At 47.2% G+C, this 21,713-nt stretch overlaps 1 protein-coding gene and 1 long non-coding RNA gene across 3 annotated transcripts in view; one reads left to right on the forward strand and one right to left on the reverse strand.

Moving 5' to 3' along the window:
* Positions 1 to 712: 712 nt before the first annotated feature.
* Positions 713 to 12,043, reverse strand: LOC132321979 (uncharacterized). Of its 2 annotated transcripts, none has more exons than XR_009484980.1 (4): positions 12,008 to 12,043; positions 11,360 to 11,438; positions 1,652 to 1,712; positions 713 to 975 (listed from the first exon to the last, which is right to left on the reverse strand). It is a non-coding gene; the product is annotated as an uncharacterized LOC132321979 (long non-coding RNA). The 2 variants fall into 2 exon arrangements; XR_009484981.1 differs by lacking the exon at positions 12,008 to 12,043 and adding an exon at positions 11,943 to 11,958.
* Positions 12,044 to 14,757: 2,714 nt separating this feature from the next.
* Positions 14,758 to 21,713, forward strand: part of COQ8A (coenzyme Q8A) — a 46,131-nt gene continuing 39,175 nt past the window's right edge. Inside the window, exon 1 of the mRNA XM_009813521.2 lies at positions 14,758 to 14,814. Within this exon, the coding sequence (XP_009811823.2) occupies positions 14,779 to 14,814 (36 nt within the window). The 5' untranslated portion in view covers positions 14,758 to 14,778. The remainder of the gene's footprint in view (positions 14,815 to 21,713) is intronic.

Raw genomic sequence — 21,713 nt, forward strand, 5'->3', positions numbered from 1 at the left:
AATCCTAATACTCCCACTGATGCGCAGCCCCGAAGAAGCGCAGGTGTCACGTCGGCTGGGGTGACACCCATCTTGATGCAGGTGTCACTCAACAGCCTGAAGTCCTATAGGAGATGCCATATGTTGGCATTTTCCTATGTGATCCCTGTCACACCCACTCCTCCTCTGCAGTCTAAAATTGCATCTAGTCACAAATGTGGTTTAGGTATAACCCAATCTCTAACATGTAAGACTGAAGCAAAGTCCACGGACAAAAATGTAGCGGTAAGCCTGCCGAATGCAAATCCAAACTTTTAATTGGTGGGAGATATTTGGCCTCCTTGCAGCATTTAGTGCCTTTATTAGAAGCATGTGCAATTCAAACAGTTCAGTGTCATCACCTTCTGACCACACAGTTGCTGCCTGTGCTTATTGCTGTGTTTCCCCTTGATGCTTCATTGTTGCTTTTGGTTTTGATTGTTTCGGGGCTGTTTTGTTTAAAGTGTGTACTGTGCATCAAAGACTGGAGATGCATTCTGCCCTCAGAGAGTGCACAAGAAGCAGTACAGTCATAACGTACAAGAAACAGTATGCTCCTTGCCGAACCGTGCAGTGCTTCCACAGCAGCTCTCCTCGGATACTTAAGGTCTCATTCATAAAACCAATCAGTCAATCTGTGCTAGAAGTGTCATCTCCTTCCGGTTCATAGAGAGAAAAGGACACATGTGCAATATGAGGTGTCTCAGCAAGAGCTTTATAAACACCGCTGAAGCTGGGCCAGCGAGGGTTAGTAGATACAGCAAGGTCACAGCACACATCTACCACAGTCAGGTAGACACAGTCAGCAGTGCTCTGCTCTCCCATACCTTCTTTGCACCAGTTGCTAGTGAAGTCTCCTCCATGGGGCAGTCGGATGATGTTAGATGGACCATCTCCCTTTGAGTAAATGGCACTTTCTGATGGGACTCTGGTGAAGAATCGCTCAAGGCCCACTGTCTTTGCAAAACAAAGTATTTGGAGGTCTCCCTGCTACTCCCAAACCAGTAAATTTCTCTGCTTTGTTCTTGCCTTCCTAGGTACTGCTAGTTAATCACACAGTGTGTTTGCCTTCCTCTTCCTTGTAACTCAAATGGCATTTTGGTTTAAATTGAATATATAGTTCTTTACTGTTTCCGTCAGTCCCTGGTCTCCCTGTTTCCGCATTAGAGATGTCCCTTGGCAGCCGCGGGAGGGCAGCAAGCCTGTATGGAGAGGTACCAGCCATCTGAAAGTACTCTGCCGGGTGCCCCTTGTTTCCAGTGAGGCTGAAGGCCCTGGAGTCTCCCTCACCGCAGGGAGAAAGCAAGCACCCCCCACCCCGGCACAGCTGCAGTTTTGGCACAGCAAGGAAGAGGCTCTGAGTGAGAGTAAGCTCACACTGTACCAGAATCCATTTAAAAGCAGCTGGTTTCCATGTGATGCCATGTTCAGCACTGCAGCTCTAGGTGAGGTGCTGCTGTTACATTGCACACTCCATTTTCTTTGGGTTACCGCCTATTTTTTTTTTTTTAAAAAATTCAGCCCTAGTTTCAGTCCTACAAACCTCAAGTATAAGTCAGGGGCTCCTCCAGACATTGCTAAATTAGATTTTCTTCTGAGCATCTTCAAAAAGCAAAGGAATAATTATACTTACTGCTTTGTCATTCCTCCTTTCACTTGCAGTCTCCTGTTCTGTCCCAGCAGGTCTTGCTAATCTGGGGGAAAAAAAAGAGCATGCTGCTGTCATTCCAGCTCTTGGCACGGGAGAATCTAGCGTCTAGCGAGATCACCTTGTCTGTGTCCTCAGGAGGAGCAGGGGTTATCTAGTTTTCTCGAACTCAGTTGCTTTATAAGAAAGCAGCCTGGACAAACGTCGTATCTTTGCCAGAACTTCTACCACACTATTCATATGCCCCCTAACACACTGTTGCATCTCTTGTTGAATTTATCCTTGCTTCCCCTGCCCCCAGTAAGGTAAAGTGATGTGAGCTGTTCCCATTCAAAACAGAGCAAGAGTAAGAGAGTAAATGCTGGGTTTAAGCTTGGTTATATAAGAAAGATCTGCCTACATGAGATCAGGGCATCAAACACAATCACACAAGTCACCATCCTTCCTTTCACATCTTCCTTTTGCTGCAGGTTTGCTATCACCTATCTTTTCCCACTCTAAATTCAAGACATTTGCCCTGAGCACTCAAGGAGCTAAGTGAATATGATCTGTTACCTTCTCCTTTGTGTGACACATTTGTTTGACAGGTGCCCAAGAGCACAATTTGGGAGGTGGCAGTGCTCAGCACTATTTGTGGCTCAGTATTAAAAAGATATAAATAAATAGAGACTTTGAAGTGGAACTAGCTAAACTCCTTGATATAGAAACCTGAGACAGGTACAGGGCCAAGTAGTTGGAATGGAAGTTTTCCAAAACTGGGAACTGTTTGAGTCCTATCAAATGCAGCCTGAATTAAGTGACAGCTCCCAAGGCCGACTCAGGATTAGGTCTGCGCAGAAATAAATGGTGTGAAGCCTGGTGCTCCCGAACTGCCTTGCAGGGCCTGAAGAATCGGAAGGGGGCAGAGTGGGAAAAGCATTAGGCCTATTTTCTCCTATATCATTGGTTTCTATGATTTCAGGGAGACCTTGCTCACCCCTGGTATAAAATGCGAGTAACTCCACAGCTAACTTGCACTTACACAGACTAGGAACAGTGTAAAAAGTGTGAGAGCAAGTGTGGAAAACTGATCCAACCTTTTAACTTATGCCATGCCATCCTCAATCTTTACAAAGCTAAATATAAGCAATTACAATTCTCCCTGACCTGGCAGAGCTGCATCTATTTATGAAAGAACCCAAGTCTTCCTTCAAAAGTGGTGTAAGGCAAGCAAGATCTCTGGAGCTGAAGGTAGGTATTCAGGATTATTTTAAAGTTACCTATCCACAGCTTTGATGTACCAACAGATCGTCAGTAGCAATAAAATGCCAGTAGCGTTAACAGAATTATTCCAACAAGAGCTACTTACCGCTTCATCATGCCAGAAAAGACATGCCCTCTCTGTAAGCCCCTACCAAATATGGCCTTTGTGATATTCCGGGAAGTTCAATTTTGACCTATTTTTGTTCTCCAAATATTGTGCTAATAGTTAGTCTTCCAGAGTGCTATGTGCAGGTTTCAAGAGGCATGAAAACTGTTTGACTTTCTTCTTTAATAAGGAAAAAAAAATCTGATTTCTGTTCCTATGTGATTTGGGTGGGCAAGCTCAGAACTGAAACGGCAAACACACTGAATGATTTCAGACAACTCATCACGCTGCCAATTCAAACTCTGGATTGCACAGAAAACTAATGGGGAACAGAAATATAGCAAATGTGTTTGGCTCTAGAGGCTCTGAGCTGTGGCTGGTCAGCCTAGGGAAGAATACAAGGCTAGAAAAACCAAAACATACCCGAAGCATGGGTTAGGCTTACAAAAGAGGAGTGGGGTGCTGGCTTCTCTAACTGGGCTTGTTATGGCAGTGCAGCTAGAGCCTTAAAGACTTCAACAGGATGGGAAAATGAGGGCTAGCAGGGGATGTAAAGCAATACCAGAGGCACTTAGCATGTAAAAGGTTAGGTCACCTTCTTTGCTACTCTTGTGTGTGTGCATGCTTTTTAGTGCTGTCATGAAACACGAGTGCTGCTGCAGAGAACAGCGATAACATCCGTCTTCCAGAAAAGGAACCCTGTTTCCTATGCTTTGAAAGCAGGCCACCAGTTAAACTGAAGTGACCGTTGTCAAAGTCCATGGAGTGGATGGCACAGGAGGTAGTCACTGCCCAGGCTTCATCATTAGATACTGTATCTAGTGGGACTGCTGTAGGAAAAGGACATTCTTGTGCTCCCACCTGGGGCTCCTCCAGGCTAGAAATCTCGGAAGCGTCTGGGAGTTGATGGGAGAGTGAACCTGCACTGCTGGTTCTTGGCACCGTTGTGCCTGAAGGCAAGCTCTTTTCGCTGTGCGCAGCTACAGAGCATGTTGAAATTACTCTGCTGTGCTTCCACGGAGGCTTGGCAAGAACTTCTTTAGGAGTCAGGCTTCAAGAACACAACAGAGCAGAAGAATGCCATTAGCCCTATTTTACAGATAGGAGCTGAATAATTTGCTTAGGGTGAAATGAAGGGCTTAACCTGGATGTCTGGACCATCTCTTGATCAGTCATTCCTCCCAGAGGCTCGTATCAACTGCTGGCGTCTCCCTCTTAGCTGCACTCAGATACGTGTCAGTCGGGATTTTCTGCCACCAATTGATCTCTCTCTCTCCAGGTATGCAGACACAGAAGTAGATACTAGAGGTCAGGTTATGCAGTCCTTCTCAACTGACCTCAGGAATTGGATCGATAGCCGCAGCAAAGCAGAAAAAGGGTCAGTCAGCATCCAAAGGTAGCAACGATTCTGCTTTCCCCCTAGACTGACTGCTAGAAGTAAATTGTCAGGACTATCTGCAAGTCACCTTCAGGCAAGTGGATGGAGCTTATGAGTGTGTCCGTTTGCCAGACAGGCACTCAGAAAAACGCCGCAGCTTTCCCTGTCTCACTCCCACACCTTGCTGCGAGTTGGAACAGCGAGGCAAGATGCCAGGAAGCCAGAACAAGGACTGGCTCTCAGGGCAGTGAAAGAAAACACGTTGTCTTGGGGATGATTCCAGGCTGGGGCAAAAAGTGGCTCACTGCTCTCCAGCTGTGTGACACATGGCAATGCCGTGCCAAAAGCTGGTGGCAATGGCCGAGTTTGGCAGCACACTTTACCACTAGCCAGCAGAGCAACCTCTGACGACTATTGTTAATTCTTAGTTCCAGTAAAGTGTTCAGAAATAGCCCTGTTTCTCCCGTATTCTGGCTCCAGCTTGCCTTCCTGTTTAGAACAACTCTGCGCAAACTGTTCCAGATAACCCTTCTGTCCATCGTAAAAGGCTCTTTAGAGTGGCAAAGGACTGGCTTCTGTTTGCCTAGCTTCAAAATTAATTTGCTATGTTTACCCAGGAGGTGAATGGCTTCGCTAGTTATCATCTGTAAAGCGAATCCTGGCTGGAAGCTACCAAGAACTGAGCCTTTCCACTATGCCTGTGCAGGATCGATTGAGGTACATGTAATCAATCAGGTGGCAAGAGGAGAGGGCAAAGCACTCACCAAACTATGCAAGCAAATGCAATTTACAATGAGCAGAATCAACTGATCTTTCTAGCCTAGAGATAAAGAAGAATTACAGACTGAATAATGTTTAACCAAGTCTCACAGATTTGGGGAGAAACAGAAATACCGTATTCTTGAGGCACACAGCTGCTGATCAGACTGCTGCACTCTTTTCAACTTCATCTCATCCCAAATGGCTTTGCTCGATACCTGTAAAAAGCACTGTTGTGCAACAGAATTTGAACAGGCAAACATGATATTGTGAATGTTTTACTACATTAATTGCTAAGGTGGCAGGGGCAAGGTGCCTGTCCTTGCCCTACGCTGTCCCACATGCTATCCAAAGACAAGGACTGGTATCACTTTCTTCCATTTAGTGCTTCTATCTGCAGCCTCTCCACCTGGCACTGTCCTTCTCTCAACATACTCCACCTCCGTGGGCTTGCCTCCAATTTTCCAAAGCACCCGGTATCCACTTGGCACCCATGTGGCAGAGTTTTGAGGGAGTGGTGGGTGGCATGAGCCACAGCCGAGCGTAGCGTGGTGGTGCATGCGTGGCGTGCTGCACAACTTTTTCTGGCAATCCTCTGTCAGTGATGAACACGTTTGTAGCTTGGGCTTGTCGTGGCTTGTTACCACCTCATCTAGAGAATAACACCTAGTTTTTTTTCTTTTATAACCTAAAGAGAGAAAAAAAAATCCATGTACCTATATGTAAATTTCCGGTTTGTGAGAACATATTTGCCACGCTTTTCCCTGCAGTGGGAGAGAAAAATCACGTTATCCGGCCTGCTGAGCATGTGTGTGTGGAAGGCAGGGGCAAACCCTGGTGAAAGATAATGAGGCCGTGACCTGCCTCACAGCCCTGAGAAGAGAAATCCAGGCGGGTAACCTCTAAAATGCCTGAAGAGTAGACTTGCTACTTCTCCCCCAAATAATTATTAGCGATAACCCCAGCGCCGGTGGGCCTGTGCCCACCTCCTATTAAGAGTTCAGTCCTGTATAGTCAATGCCCTGGAGCTATATAGCACAAGCCACAAACACCCTGTCCAGAGCCACTGCAGCCTGTTCTGGATAGATAATAGCAAGAGACAACAAATGCTCAAGTCTTAAGCTTTGCTACCAATGCTGGCCTCCCAGGCCTCTGTTGGTCTCTTCCCTGCAGACCCCCGGAGATAATAAATCACCTCCGTGGTTCAACATCCTTCACCCTCCCTTCCCCAAAGCGGCCCCTCTCTGGGTGACACGGAATGGGCGGGCGGTGTGAGCAGGGGCACAGAGAGGCGCCTGTGAAGGTAGCTTTCTCAGCAAGGCAAACCTAGGCGGCAAAGGGAAGGTTTTTGTGTCTTCTTCCCCCTCCTTTTTTTCAACTAGGGGACAAGGCAGCCCTTCAGCAGTCCTCTCCCCTCCGCAGAACGTGACGGCCACCCCTGCCCACCTCCTCCCAGACAGGTAGCTCTGGGGCCCTCCAGCAGCCCCACTGGTGTTCCCTGCCCTCTCCAGCTGTACGGAGCGAGGCTGCTCGCTTCCCTTTCCCAGAAGGACAATGGGAGGGGAAATCGCGAAATACCCATCCTGCTACCTGCACTGTGTCTTCCTCTTGGACAGAAAACATTTGTCTTGAGAACTGCCACACTGTCTCCTTCTGACAGCACTAAATCATCTTAAAAATAAAGTACTCACTGACTAACTGAAATGGAGCCTTGTCTCCGTCCCTTTGCAGTGAGGGGAGAGAGAAAGGAAGGACAAGTGCAAAGAATGCCTGAGTGCTCTGGAATGAAAATACATAGTTCAGGAATCAGAGCAGTCCTAAGCATTACAAAAATAGCTCATCGGTTGGATCCTATGATGATACTGGACATGCATCTACCACTGACTGAGTCAGAGAGATCTCATTTCTTTACAAGGCTGTTGCTGTCGTTCTCGGCCATAAAGCCATGTAAATAACATATGGTACAAACAGCGTCACTGAAACCTGCCAAAGTTTTGAAATACCTACACGTTAACTACTAAAACCAAGCCACCTGTCCAGTGACTTCTCCTTGAGCTGTTCCAGTTCATCATCCCTATATTATTATAATATGTTGACGGAACACCATAAATCTGCGTAGTCAGATAAGACATTCCTCCTGCCCTGAAGATATTACCCTCTAAAGAAGATGAGCGAATACAAGGCAAAACCCCTCAAGAGGTAGCTTAGCTGAGCCTCAGCAGTTGCTTGGAGAAGGAGGACCGAGGGAAACTTTGCCAGAGCAGCTTTTGCTTTGTGGTTAGCTGTGTGAACACGGGAGAAGGATGGTGACGTATATTTTATTGTGGTCAGAGAAACAGCTTGGGCCTGTCCTATGCAAGAGGATTTCTGAGTGTTCTCTGAATAGCCTGGATACTTGTCAACCTAATGACATGACCAATAGCTGCTTAATTGAGACTCCATTAACTCCTTTTTTCTGCAGGTTAGTTGTCTGCCTGCTAATTTCCTGTTGCAATGGAGCCCGTCTTACTGCAGGGCCCAAAGATCTTTCCAGGCTCTGGTTCTCTAACTCTTTTTGTTTGTAGAAGTTTAGCCACTCTGGCCCATTCCTCTTCACGTTCCTCTCTGGGAACTTGGCCCACTTTGTACGAGGCTTTAAAGAAGCCAGCTTTCACCGTGTTCTTCAAAGCAGTCAGCATCAGAACTGGCAGAGCTTTTCTTGGGTGTTCCCTGGCACCCCGTGAGTGGTGAGCTGCTAGGTGGTGAGCGAACAGACTCCTCTCAGAAAACAGCAAACAGGAGGAGGAAAGCAACCAACCCCACCCAAAGGCTGGCAGCGACCCTGCTGGAAGTCACAAAGAGCCCTGGGCTTGCTCTTCCCGGTGCCCTTCTTGCTGCTTCAGACCCGCAGCAGAGCTGTTTATGCACCTCATGAAATTGCATCATTAAGCCCTTTGTTATATAAGTATCAACAGGCAATACGAGATGAAGATATGATGGCACGGCTAAAGCATCTGCTACAGAGTCAGGACTTCCCGCTGCTACATCAAGCTTTCCCACTGACCTTGGGTAAGGTACTGACCTCTCTCTGACTTGCAAAATCAGGATATTTGGAGAATTAAATAATCCTCAACAAACCATTTTAACATCAGTAGGGAGAAGGCTCTGGGGAAGTGTGACTCATTGTTAGTTATAATTTAAATGTATTATAATTTCCATTATATTTATATATTCTGAGGCTAGATAAAGTATTTCTATCTGTATCACAATCTATATTATCAAATTTATCATATTTTATTATAATTTAATAAAAGGTTGATTTATAGAATTCTCATAGGTGTAAGATTCTTGCTAGAAGTGCTCACGCTTCTGGATAAGGCAGCAAGTATGTTGAAATTTGACTGAATATAACACTACCGAACAAGATGTGAGAAACAAATGACAGCTGTCGCGCCAAAGATGTGTTGTGGCTGATTTCTTAATAATGTTCACTTCTTGTTCTTATAGGTAACCAGAGACTCCTCAAAATCCGGGAACTTGCTTTTTCACAGGACTGCTCTGGCTTGCGCTGTAAATTCAGATCTGCATTGCACAGATCTGCAGAAGAATGCAGGCATGTTGCACAAAAATTACATGAGATTTAGACACTGAAGTAAAAACTTTTAAGCTGCAACAACCTCATTCTGCTGTCGCATCATACTGGAGGCACTGAGGCATCAATGGATGCCAACGTTTAGGTTTTTACATAGAAGTTTCCTACGTTTCTTCTCTCTACCCCGCTTGGAAGGGCTTTATCTGGCAAGTGTTTGCATAGCACATTTAGCAGATCAGCTCCTACACAAACTCTGACAGCTGATTCAAAGCAGGGACGAAGCAGGTGTCACTGCTGTTTCACCTACAATCCTTTGGCAGAGGGCACAACAGAATGAGGCAGCCTGATACCCACAGGATTCAAGTCCACATCTCCTGCCTCTGAACAAGGCACAGTTTGCACAAGGCCAGACTGTAAATTTAGTCTGGGATTTGGAAGGGATGGAGGAGTGCTCCGTTCTCATTTCCTCTTGCTGAGCTTTCTCATTGTGTAGAGCATAATAATAATAATAGTAAGAAGAAGAAGGCGGCGGCTGGAGAGAGGAGAAGGCAAGAGCATGCATAACGATTAGGGTCCTAATGTGAGGGTGGAGTGCTGTAAGTCTTCACCAGCAGAGAGGGAACCTGAATTTGGACCTCCCAAAGCCCATGGGAACAGCCAACCGCGAGGCTGTTACACAAACCACTGATAGCCTTTCTGAAGAAAAGGATGACACCCTGGTCTATTTCTGAAGTACAGCACTCTGGCCCTTCTTTTTTCCAGGGTTCAGGGCTGTAAATCTCCTAATTGCTAGCACTAAATCAATCCCAAATATTGACTGTATTTTTTCCTCTTTCACCATTTTTCTCCAGTTTACAGGGAGATCTCGCATGGCTTCTGCCATGGAGCAATTCTCCCAGTGCTTTACGTACAGCATGTTCGACTTTTTATTTAGGATTGTGGACACAGTTAGGCAACCATCCCGCAAAAGTTAGCCTCTGGATTATGGATTGTGAGCCCTGAGTGTCCTGCTCCTATTCCCCTCAAGAACTAAAAAGTAACAAAAAAGGACGTAAGTATCTGCTCCCAGCAGCTTCAGTACAGCTTTCAATCGTGCCTCTTTACATTCCAAATCGGGTGGGAAAACAGACACTTCTCTCTTCTTTAGTCTAAGTATAGAAAGAGTTAGCCTTGCGCTCAAGTTCAAGGGGTCTTTTAAGGCTGCAGAAAGCCTGGCAACAGAAGGTATGATGCAAAATGAACAGCGGCAGCAGAAATACCCAATGGTTTACCACGTGGGAATAAAGGGAACCAGCCAGGCCTGTCTTTGAAAGATGGGGAGAACTTTATCCTGTGCTTGTTCTGCCTGCATCTCAAACTATGACAGTGTGCTCATGCAGAAAGCCATGCAGTTCTCCGTGCTCAGCACAGTGAGTAAGACGTATTTCACAATTAATGCCAAGCTGACGCAAGCAAAGTGATGTTACACAGAAGCTTAGAACTGACATCCAAATTCAGTAGAGGAGTAGATAAAAGAGTGCCCTTAGATAAGGCATCTGAAACATATCTCTTTCCAGATGAGGGTAAGGATGATCTTTCCTTTAGAGAAAATGGTATAGAATTAACCACAAATAGAACAGTTAATTCGTATGCATTTCTGCAAGTGTCAGTATTGAAATGAAGAAAATTAGGCATTTTTTTGACAAAACTTTTCAAGGCTGGTATCTTATTGCAGCCATGTTTTTGCATCATCTAACACATCCAGTCTCCACCCCATTCTCAAACATGAAAGTGTCATGTTTGGCCTTTCCACTTCAGGTATCTTGTGTCTACGCACAGCCGGTGCGTTGAGCAATTAGGTCAATAATGTGTCTTCCCCAGGGAATTGGGTTTTTAACCTTTCAAGTTCAAATCTGGCCTTTCTAGTACCGACTGAGGCTTGCTTCCAACCCGGATAATGTCTGGGTGATGAGTTTTGCTAAATTTGTTTGTAGCTCTCTGTTCAGTGCCTAGCAGAGACCTCCTCACGGCTTACCTGGGAAGCTGAGTGGGGCTTGGGTGGGAAGCATATCTTTTCATTTTTCAAAACAACCCACGAAGGAATATATGTGATATTTGAACAATATCTTGTGCGTTCATACTAGCCAAATAACCTTTGGTACGAGCAGCTGGAGAAAAGGAATATAATTATCCCCCTCTACAGAGGGGGGAAGTTTGGCACTAGCAGGTTGGCAGTAATATTCACCAACGGGCTGTGCAGAGTTAAACCCCTATACACACTTACAGCAGACCATTTATCCAGTTTCCCTCTTCACAAATCCCCAACACCCACAACTCCTACTGACGTTGATATAGGTCCTCCAGTGTGGATTTAAGCGCTCAATTCAAGCTACTAGTTAGGTGAAAAGGTTGGCCAAAGCAAGCAATTGACAACGCTGAAATTAAAGCTCGGGGCTGTTTGTTGGTCACTCCTGTAAGTTACGCTACGATTAGAGGAGAATTATGAGTCCTGTTTGTTTTAAGAAGAAACGAACTATTTAATCTCCAAACCTCATCCAAATATACTTCTGCACTAATGCAGCCATGTGGCAAATGCACCATAAAGAATGTATTGTTGTTTGTCAGACAGGAAAGTTGCTGACAGAGACAGGCGCTTACCAGAACATCCAGAAAAGCGCAGAGCTGTTACTACGAGCCCCTTGCAGCGTCTGTGAGACTCCACATCGCTGGAATCAACCTGTAGGAAACAACGTGTGATTTTGATTTCCAACACGTATACGAGCATGCCATTTCCAACACGGGCCTGAGCGGTATCAAGAGCGATTTGAAGCCAATGCTTTGAAAACTCACAGTGGCATCCAGGAACGGAGGTTCCTCGGACGTGGAGCGCCACAAAATGGAGTTGCCCGTTTGGCGCTGCAGCCGCCTGGAGCCGGCCAGGCACGGGGCTCCGGGCCCCCTTCGCCGGCGGGCCCAGCAGCGACACCCCGCTCCCCCGGCCCTCCTAGCCCGCCCGCCTCCTCTCCCGCCGAGGCACCAACCTCCCCCCGCCCGCCCGGGGCCGCCGCGCCACCTCTGACCGACCCCCCCCCCCACCCCGGGCCGGGCCCCATTCGTTACGGGAGCCACCCCCCGGCGCGGAGGGGGCCGTCCCGCGGCTGACAGGAGGCGGCAGCGGCGGGGCTGCCGGGTCCCCCCGCGATGCCGGCGGGTCCCCGAGCGCCGCCCGCAGCACACGCACCTCACGCCTCGCCTCGCCTCGCCGCCCCCCCCCCCCCGCCCAACGGCCGCCGCCGCCGCACGGACCTCACGGGCCTCACGTCCCCCTGCAGCCGCCGCGCGCGCCGGCCCGGCCCCCCTCCCCGCCCCGCATTGGTCGGCGCCCCGCCCGCGCCCTCCTGCCATTGGTGGGGGCGCGGGGCGCACGGGCTCGGCAGGCTCCTCGGCGGCGGTGGGGGGGCGGGGCCCGCGGAGGCGCCAATGGGAGCGGCGCGGGGGCGGGGCGCGAGGCCGGGCCTCGGCCGGGGGCGGCCGGGGCGGTAAACAAGCGCGCGGGCCCGGGCGGCGGGCGTGCAGCGGAGCGGAGCGGGGCGACGGTGCCGGGGCGGCCAGGTGAGCGCTGCGGTGGTGGCGCGCGAAGCCAGGCGAGGCGGCCGTGCCGTGCCGTGCCGTGCCGTGCCGTGCCGTGCCGTGCCGTGCCGTGCCGTGCCGTGCCGTGCTCGCTTAGGCCGAGTACGAGGAGCGGCCACAGCAGCGGAGGGGAAGGGGCGGCGGGGTACCCGGTAGTGCGGCGCCATGCGATGGAGCGGTGCGGGGAGGGAGGCGGCGGCGGCGCTGCCGCGGGGAGGACGCCCGTGCCTGGCGCGGAGAGGGGCCGCGGCCCCTCGGCCCGGGGGTCGCTCCGCCGGGGCGCCGGTCTCCGGCGGGGGGACGTGTGCGGGGTCTGGCGGGCAATGGCGGCGACGTGCCAGCGGCTACCCGAGCCCCGCGGGGCTGGCCCCGGCCGGAAGGCAGCCGGTGCTGCGGCCTTCTCCGTGCCCTTGCCGACTGGGGGAGGCCGCGCCGCCCGGAGCCGTCGCCGCGGGGCGGTGAGCAGCGGTTCCGCGCCGAGACGCCGCCGGGTCCGGCCTTGCGGGGCCGGGAGCCGGTCAGCGGGGCCTTCAGCCGCCCTGGCGACTGACCCGCCGGTGCGGGGCCCCGCTCGGGCGCTTGTAGCCGTGCCCGGTTGCCCGGTCGAGTGCCGTGCAGGCCCTGTGCGGCGGCTGGGTCCGGCCGCGCGGCTGCAGCCCGTCAGGTCGGGGCGGCGGCGGGGCCCTGCCCGGGTCCCTCCTCCCGCCCCGCAGCGGGGACCGGGCGCTGAGCGGCCCCGTCCCTCGGAGAGGGGACGGTGCCTCCCCGCTCCCCCAAGCAGATGCTCGGGACGTCCCAGGAAGATGTGTTTCTGGTGGGTTATGTATTCAACCTCAGATCGTTTGGGACAAAGGGCGGAATTGGAATCTACTTTTCCGCTCTGGGGGGGATACCTCTCGCCAGGGACATGGCGGAACAAAGTGCAGAGTCTTGCCCTGTGCTGGCTTTCCAGGCTGCTCGCGTTTGGAACCCCGCTTCTCTCGGTCGCTGGGACCGTTCCGTGCGTCTGCTGGGAGATGGGTGTAAAATAAACCCGTTGGCTGGTTCGAGCTTGCTTATAGCAAAGAAGCGACGAGACCCTGGCTGCTTTGGTAAGGCGCCCGAGGAAATAATCTTACTTTTCCCAAGCTAACAGGCTCGTAGAGTCTTTGTAACGAAGTGAACAGGAATTACACGGAATCACACACAGAATCACTAAGGTTGGAAAAGACCTGTAAGATCATCAAGTCCAACCATTACAAAAAAAAAACCCCACAAGCCCAAAAAACCCCACCAAACCACACAAAAAACCACCCCCACCACACAACACCATGCCCATCAAGTCACGATTAGTGAGGAGGTACTAAGTTTTAAACAGGCACTGAGCAAGCTGCCTATAAATAACTACAGATATAAAAGTTTAGCTTGTGTAACGTTGCTTTCATAGTTACTGACCATCCTTATTTCTGCAGGACTGTATTTGTTATGAAATAACACTATTTCTGATACCCCGATGCGCTCATGTCCCACTCAGCAGGAATGTAGGTGGGGAACTTCTCTGCATTCCCGCCGTGCAATGAAAATCCAAACTTTGTGCTCAGCTTTATGAAGAATAAAGGAGTTGGAAAGCTACTCTTCATAGAAATGCAGCTGACGTCACTGAACTGGGGTGTATTCTTTGAGCATAGGCAAAATAATTCTTCGTGCCGGGTGCAGAAGGGTACTGGCCAAAGTCAGTAGTAGCTCAGTAAAAGACTTCCGAAAGGATTCAGAAATTGCTCCGAGTTAAAGGCTGAAAGCAGAGCAGCACCGAAACAGTATTTTGGTGGCCTTGCACTTCTCTGCCGTGTAGTAAGAACTTGTCTCTCTTTCATATGTCATCAGAAGGAAAAGTGTAGCTGCAGTTCATGTGCTTACCAGTCTGCTTGCTCTTAGACCAGGAAACTTATTTCTGTATTTTGTAAATGCTTTTTCTTTGCTGTTAGTTAGCAATGACCTTGGTAACCTTGAGTAAGATATGCTTAGAATAAACAGTTGTGTGTTGTCCAGTCTTACTCAAGAGGGGGGAAAAAATAGGTGACCTGCTGTGCTTTGACAGTGTCTCCCTTTCAAAAATAAAGTGGTGTGATAAGTAGAAGAAAAGGTCAGAAGATGGGGAGAATTCCCTTACATGTTTACTGGGTGAGTGTTGATCACCTTGTTTCGTTGCTGTCAAGGAGAATTCTGTGCTATGCAATGCAGCGCTCTCTGGTTATTTCATTTGTGATATTTAGAGCAGGTTAATAATAGCTCATATTGCATCCATGCAGCAAGAACAGAACTTTTTTTGGCTTCTAGTCCTCCAGTAGTCCTTTTACAGGCAAGTGGTGGTCTGTTGTTTCACGCCCTGTTTGTCAGGCTGTATTATTTTTCTAGAAACTGAGAAGGATGAGAGACAGCAGCTGAATTCCTGCTTTTTAATTTCCTGCATGTTAAACTGTTTGTTTGGTTACAGAGCTTTTTTGGTAGGTAAAGATTGGTTTGCTTTTCTTGTGTGGGGGGTTTTTTTTATTGTTTTGACAAGGATGTCAGGGGTGGCGTGTGTCTTGTGGTCTTTTATCTTGTGTGTCAGTGTGCGTGGTATAGCTTGCTTGGTCCAGCCGGCTTGTTGAACACGTCTCAGGACTCAGCGTGACGCATGAAAAAGCATTCTTCTTACTCCTTAAATCTCCCTGTACTGACGGGTGAACAGTCCAGCTTACGATGCAGGTAGCAAGTCTGAAGCAGTATTTGGGTGTCCTATCTCCTGTGTGTATGTAGGTCTCCTGGTTTTCTCCCTCTACAACTGTTTAAGAAAGGAGTCCGGAAGAGGAGGCTTTTTGACTTATTGAGCTGTGTATTCTGGGATGGAGCATCTCCTAGGAGAAGAGTAGCTTCTCTCTCAACTTGTTTTATAAAAGTTCTTAGTGTGCTGTCTGTTCTGCGAGCGGTTGCTTTCCTTCAGGACCTGAAGAAGAAAATAAGTTATTGGCATATGGAGCCAGAATTACTGTTAGTAAAGCACAGTAGTTTGAGGGAGGGGGTTCAGTCAGTGTCTGCTTTCCCACCCAGCACTGAAAGCTCATTTTATTGACATGTGCCTATCTTTAGATTCAAAGATGCTCTCAATTTTTTTAGATGCCACTTGTTTTGTTCCACCCCTTCCTCCCTCCTTTCCCCTTACAGTAGGCAGCAAAATTAAACCAATCTAAGCTGGTGGCAAAGACCAAGAAATAACAGAATACGCAAGTTTTGCCCTTTCTTTGCGCAGTTGTGTTTCTGCACTTTATTTTAACGGCTTTTGTGTTTTATCAGTCAGTAGAGGTGTAGAGCTAAATGAAGGGTGTTAAATTCCCAGTTATTCAGTACCTGGAGTGTTCTATGTGCTTCTCGCAGCATAGGAAATAACATTAGTTGCTCTGAAAAACTTAGCTGTCAGTCGTGGAGTTGGCTTTTAGAAACTTTACAAATTCATATGTCTGCTTCAACAAGTCTGCACACACATACAGAGTTAAAACATAGGTGTGGGGTTTTTTCGGGAAACTGCATAAGGCTATGTCTTCTTCTTAAAGACTGTGTAGATTCTGTATGTAGAGACACCACCAAAGATGATCCGCTTGTGGTCTAGGTGGTCCTAGAGCTGTTTTGTGTTGTCCAGGTGATAGCTTCCACTTACAAAGTTCTCTTACCGTGTTTGTTTTGCCTCTGCAGTTTGTCCTGGATTTCTGTGTAGATTTGATCTTTATGTAGCCCCTTTCATTGCTTGGTTTTTCTGGATGTGCTGACCAAACGTACTATAAAAGGGCTTGATGTAGTATTTGGGAATGTCACAGCTCTTCTGCTGTCTGAATTGTGCCATTTGGGAGTGTTAAATCCTCATCTTAGTTTGATATGGTTGAAGTGCTAATGAAGAGAATAATCGGGACTAGGAAAGAGATGGAAGGGAGAGTGCCTGTGCAGTAAGCTGCAAGTGGCTCGAGGGTTTCTTTTAGAGAACTCTTCTAAAATCGGTAAGCCTAGAATTTTATATTGCATAGCAAAGCTTTGCAGAACATGGTCATTCAGAAGTTGCTTGGGAAGTTTGGGGTTTTCAAAGACACCTATATAAGTTGCTCAAAACTTGGGCTCTTCTAGATTGGAAAAGCAGTATGTTATATAGAATATGATTGCATAAAATCTATACAGACAGAGCATGAATAATTGTAGATTACAGATTCTGTATCAGGTATGAGAGCTTGCAGATTAGGTTTAGTGGCGACTTCTGAGAAATACAGAACTCATTACTCTTATTCACCCTAGTGTGAAAAATACTTGTGTGGTGAGTAGGAACTGACACAAATAACTCATCTGAGGACGGTGGCAGAGCTGTAACGCAGGAGCTGTAGGTTCTGATAGACAATGTTCCCCTTCAGCACAGGGATCAACGTATGTCTTCTTGAAGTAGTCATTTTTGCCTGTGGTCCCCTTCTTGCATTCAGTTTTTCTTCTTCTTACGGGGGAGTTTTGGCACAGCCAGAAAAAAGGAAGCTCCCATAGCTAGGATGCTGCTATGTAAAGGGGCTATGAATAGACTAGGATGTGTTTTAAGTTACTAAATTTGAACTTAACCCTAGCTCCCAGGGCAAGGTTGAAAGTCATGGGACCTATACAGACATGTACGCCTGCAGGATCAATAGTGGGAGGCTGTGGTGTTTGACCTGCTGTTCACGATGATAACCGAAGGGTTACGCTCGCCATGTGAGCAGAGGATGTGCGTATGCCACCCCAGAGAGACGTGCATGGGGTACTTCTTACTGACTTTGTAACGCCGGGACTCAAGACGTGGCGTGCGTGGTTCTGTGCCGGTGTACAAAAAGGATAATAAGCAAAATATCTTCTTACACCTAATGTAAGATGTACAGTACAGTTACAGGGCGTGCCTAGTTTTCCAGAAGCTTATAATTAGAAAGGTTGTGACTAGAAACCGTTGCTGGTGTGGCATTTAATCATTTAGATATGACTGTTAACAGTACATCAGCGTATAACAGTTAAGATGGTCAGCAAAGTGGCTATAAATCCTTGTTTCTTTTTGCTCTGTAGGGGTGGACATTTAAAGGACACTTAGATACAGGCTGTGTGCTGTAAGGATCGGCGTACTCTGGAGAGAGCTGTGGTCCTCTTCCCAATCCCATCGCTGACATGCGGTGTAACTTTGGCTAGATTACTTGTTCTCTTCCCTCTAAAGTAGGTAACTTTGCTATCAGTCCCCTTTCTCTAGCTTTTTCGGACCTATGAGTGAAGAGTGATTTATGTTTAAATGCAAGAGGAAGAGCTGCTATTTTTCTCAAGAATTTTTTCTTAAGTAATGGTGTATTTGAGTCTAAAGGAATCTGCCCTTGTTTGTGAAGCATAGCTTTTTATCGGTTTCCAATTCCTAAATTGGACTCGATGTGCTTTCAGAAAGTTAAAACTTCCAATAAAAACAATGACAACATAACAGTGTATGCCAAAAAAAAAAATTAAAATTAACTGCAAACTGATAACCTAGTGTATGCCAAAAAAAAAATTAAAATTAACTGCAAACTGATAACCTCCCTCATTTATACTTTGCATTCTAGTTCAGAGCATGAGACCAGTGGGGAGTTCTGTTGGTTACCTGTGCAGAGCTTATTGCCGCGGAGCTGTGCGTTATCAGACAGGGAGCTGAGCTTTAGTGCTCTCTTCTGCCCTACCCGGCGCAGGGACTCTGCGAGAGCACAGAGCTGCTCGGCAAACCTGGGGGGAGATGTTTGTCATGTTTAGTTTTTTGTTTGAAACGCAATGTTTGGATTTGCTCAGAGCTTTAGTGTAACCTTTTATAAATACTGCTGGTTAGAGTTGTTCCCTATGGATGTGGGGGATTTGTCTTTTAAAGTGATGCTGTACGCTAACGCTGACAGAGGGATGGCTTGGCACTAGTGAACTGTGCTTTCATGTGAGCTTGCTGTAAAACTAAATAAAGGTGTAAATTCAGCTTGCAGTAGTTCTGTTTCTGAAGTATATGCTTCAAATATGACATCTGCCTGAATCTCATATTAATCTGTGTGTTTTGTGGTCGTGCTCCATTTTCATTTTAATATTCTATTGTCCTTGTTGCTGGATGAAAGACCCACACGCATGGGAAGCAACTTTAGTCACAGAATTTATTAGAATTATTCATGGCTTTTGAGCCACGTAGAGGATGCAGTGCAGTGGCTCGTTCTAAGCACTGCCCAGTGCATAAACAGAAGAAAACTCTTGGGTTTTCCTTGTCCTCTCTTGTTCTTCCTCCCTTTCTTCTTGGTAACGTAGACAATACAAAGATAGGATGTTAGGTATAAATACAGCTCCGGATCGGCCCAATGGCCCAAATCTTTACTGCCCAAATAGCACATTTTAAAGGCCTGCAAATGAGGTAAATGGAACATGTTTTGTCCCTCCCCCTGCAAATACTTATTTCCCAGGAGAAGACACAGAATTCATTCTCGTGGGGAAAAGTGAGTGAGCGGTAGCCTTAAAATCACAGCGATTGAGTTGGATCTGCCTCAGTGTAATGGGAAACAACGTGCGGCCGGGACAGAATTTATTAGTGTATTGTGTCAAGGCGTATCAGCAGGGGAAGTGGACTGTAATGAGGGAACGCGCTCTCCCACTAGGATCTTAATTGTGAGGGAATTATTTCTAGATCCGTGGCCGGGGCGGAAAGAGACTGTGTTAATTCCAGGCACGTGGGCTGTGACTACGCTTTTGCAGGTCCCCAGACATTGTCCAGAAAGAAGTAAATAGAGCCGTCAGTCCAGAGCGTTCACTTTGCATTGATGTATCTGTGCCTAAAATAAAGTAGACTGTGCTTACTTTTGAAGTGTCCAAGCATTCTTTTCACTCTTATGTTGTGTGGCAAGCCATTTATGGTGAAAATTGTTCGTACTGGGTTTGGAACTAGCTGGCATTTGCCAAAAATGACTGCTAAACCTTCTGAATTTTGGTGGAAGGATGCATTTGTCTGCCAAGCAGCCCACTTCTATCAGTGCGTGTACTGCTGTTATAACGATTAGAGAGTGAACAAGTTCTGCCTCCCCTTCAGAGGTGTTTGTTTTAGATGGCATTGGCAAACTGCTTTGTGCAAGGGTAGTTTTAGAGCAGCTTTCAGAGATTTGATGAATTCAGTTTAAGGAGGTTTGAGTCAAAGCCACGCGGCAGGACTCAAATATAGGAGTTCTCAGTTCTGTTGTAGGTCAGATCTTTAAAGACGTTTCTTTTGGAGCTGCAGCGTGTGGGAGATGTGGGGAGAATGAAGGATAAGCAAGGTGGATCTTCAGTTCGATTTAAAGGATGATGGTAACCTTCTCCTTTTAAAATGTAGTTTGTACTGTGCCTGCATGGTTAAAAATTGGGTCAGCTGCAACCCAAGGAATCCAGGTAATGAAAATATGTCTAGGCAGGGGCCTGGAAATCTGGTATCAAAGGAGCTGGTGGGGAGGCGTGTGATGGAACTGAAAAAAGCCCTAAGTGAAAGGATCACATGAAAGTGTTGGTATGGCAACACACGTAAAAAGAAATGGAAAAATAAGGTGCAGAACAGCTTAATGAGTATACTTATTTTGAAGTTAGTCTACCGCTAGTTTATGGTCACTGAATAAATGTGCCGAGTACCTGGTCATCTGTATCTTGTTTGTGGTGTTTATTACTTTTATTTCATGCTGTTGCCACACTCACTCGGATGGTGTGGGTGGCTATAACGCTGATTCCAGGGTTATAGTCCTTGTTTACATACAACTAAGATAATAGTGATTGGGATAATGGATAATAAGAAGTGGGGGGAAGGCGGAGAGACTGTTTGTTTCCTTTGGAAGCGTGATCTTGAATTATCTGCCTTGCTACCTGCCCAACTTAGTATTTTTCATTTTGGTCTCATTTATTTAAAGTTGGAGATAAAGAAGGCAGCTAAAACTTCTGCAGATCTGAGAGGGGGAATATGGGCTACTGTCAAACCGCTGGGGTTTTGGTGGGGATTTTTGGATTGGTGGTTTAGTTTTTGGGGTTTTTTTTAATTATTCCACAGTAGATGAGCTGCTTTCTTGGGTGGATAGCAAACTGTTGATGGTAGAAGTAATTCCCTTATATTGAAAAAGGCTGTGTTGTCATGCACAGAAAACTTTCAGAAATATTTCTGGTGTATTTCTATATGATTAGAAGTCTCCTTGTGTTTCAACTTGATCTGTCCTATATGTGTGTGTGTATATGCACGTGTATGTGTATACACGGGTAAGGTTTGTGGTTGTACAAGCATCTGGAAAAAAGCACGTGGAGTCAGAAGCTGTCTGTCTGTAGGAGCACATGTCAGCATGTGGAAAAGAAGGGGAATGAGCAGAGGGATGTGTTTTGAAAACAGTACAAATGTAAGAATTTATCTGTTGCCTGTTGTGAGGCTTTGTGTTTCTGTTGCTGGCCTCTGATACGCCGAGTGTCTCGCTGTACTTGCTTAAACCTTCAGTCCAGTGGTCTGGTGTGTTGAAGAAGGGAGGAAATGCGCTGCCGTTAGTCACTAGAGGACAGTGGCATGTGAGGCAGGTGGTGGTTGCACATAGGAGCATCCCAGGCATTGATTTAGTTTTGCCATTACAACAGGGTGTATTACAAAACCTGGTGCAGTGTCAGGCTTACCTACTGGTGTAGCATCTAACCTGCAGAAGCCCCTCTGCCTGCTGTCTGGACCTTGTCTGGTGTCTGAGGATGACTTGGCTCTAGCGTCCTCATGCTAGAAGGTGTGGGTGTTTTCCAGAGATTCATTTAACCGTGAGAAGTTTACTAAGCAAAAACTGACCCTGCCTGTGTTGGAAAATCATGATTGATGCCTGTCAATCCAGGTTAGCAGGCACTCTGACAGCTTGTGTAGACGCGACCAACTCGTCCGTACCCCATGCTGGCAGTGCCCTACTTTGTTGGCGCTAGATAATGAGTCCTCAGGAGACAAGTCAAGTGTGATACGGACTTTGTACACTCAGACCGGTTCTGTTTGAAACCACTCCTTAAATCTGTTTTTGATAGAGCTTGCTTACACTGTTTATTTATTGATTTAGTAGTGGTATGAGTAGAACTTGCTGTAGGGGGGAAAAAAAAATCTCTTGTCTGCTGTCTGCACTGGGTATTGACATAAGCGTATTGTTGGGGATACGTACCAGTCTTCTTGGAAGTGCGTGCTTCCTCCGTCTTTCAGTTTTCGTGTCTCTTGTCCTTGCTTCTGCTTATTGCTATTTCATTGAAGAAAAAAGGTAATTTTCCTAATTCTTGGTTATTATTTGTGTGTAGTCTTTTCCCTTCTTGATTATCTAGCATGTATTTTCTTTCATGCTTTCCCCTTCTGGTTGTAATAACCTCGTTAGTCTCT

Source organism: Gavia stellata, chromosome 2 (assembly GCF_030936135.1).
Source record: "Gavia stellata isolate bGavSte3 chromosome 2, bGavSte3.hap2, whole genome shotgun sequence".
Taxonomy (NCBI): Eukaryota; Metazoa; Chordata; class Aves; order Gaviiformes; family Gaviidae; genus Gavia; species Gavia stellata.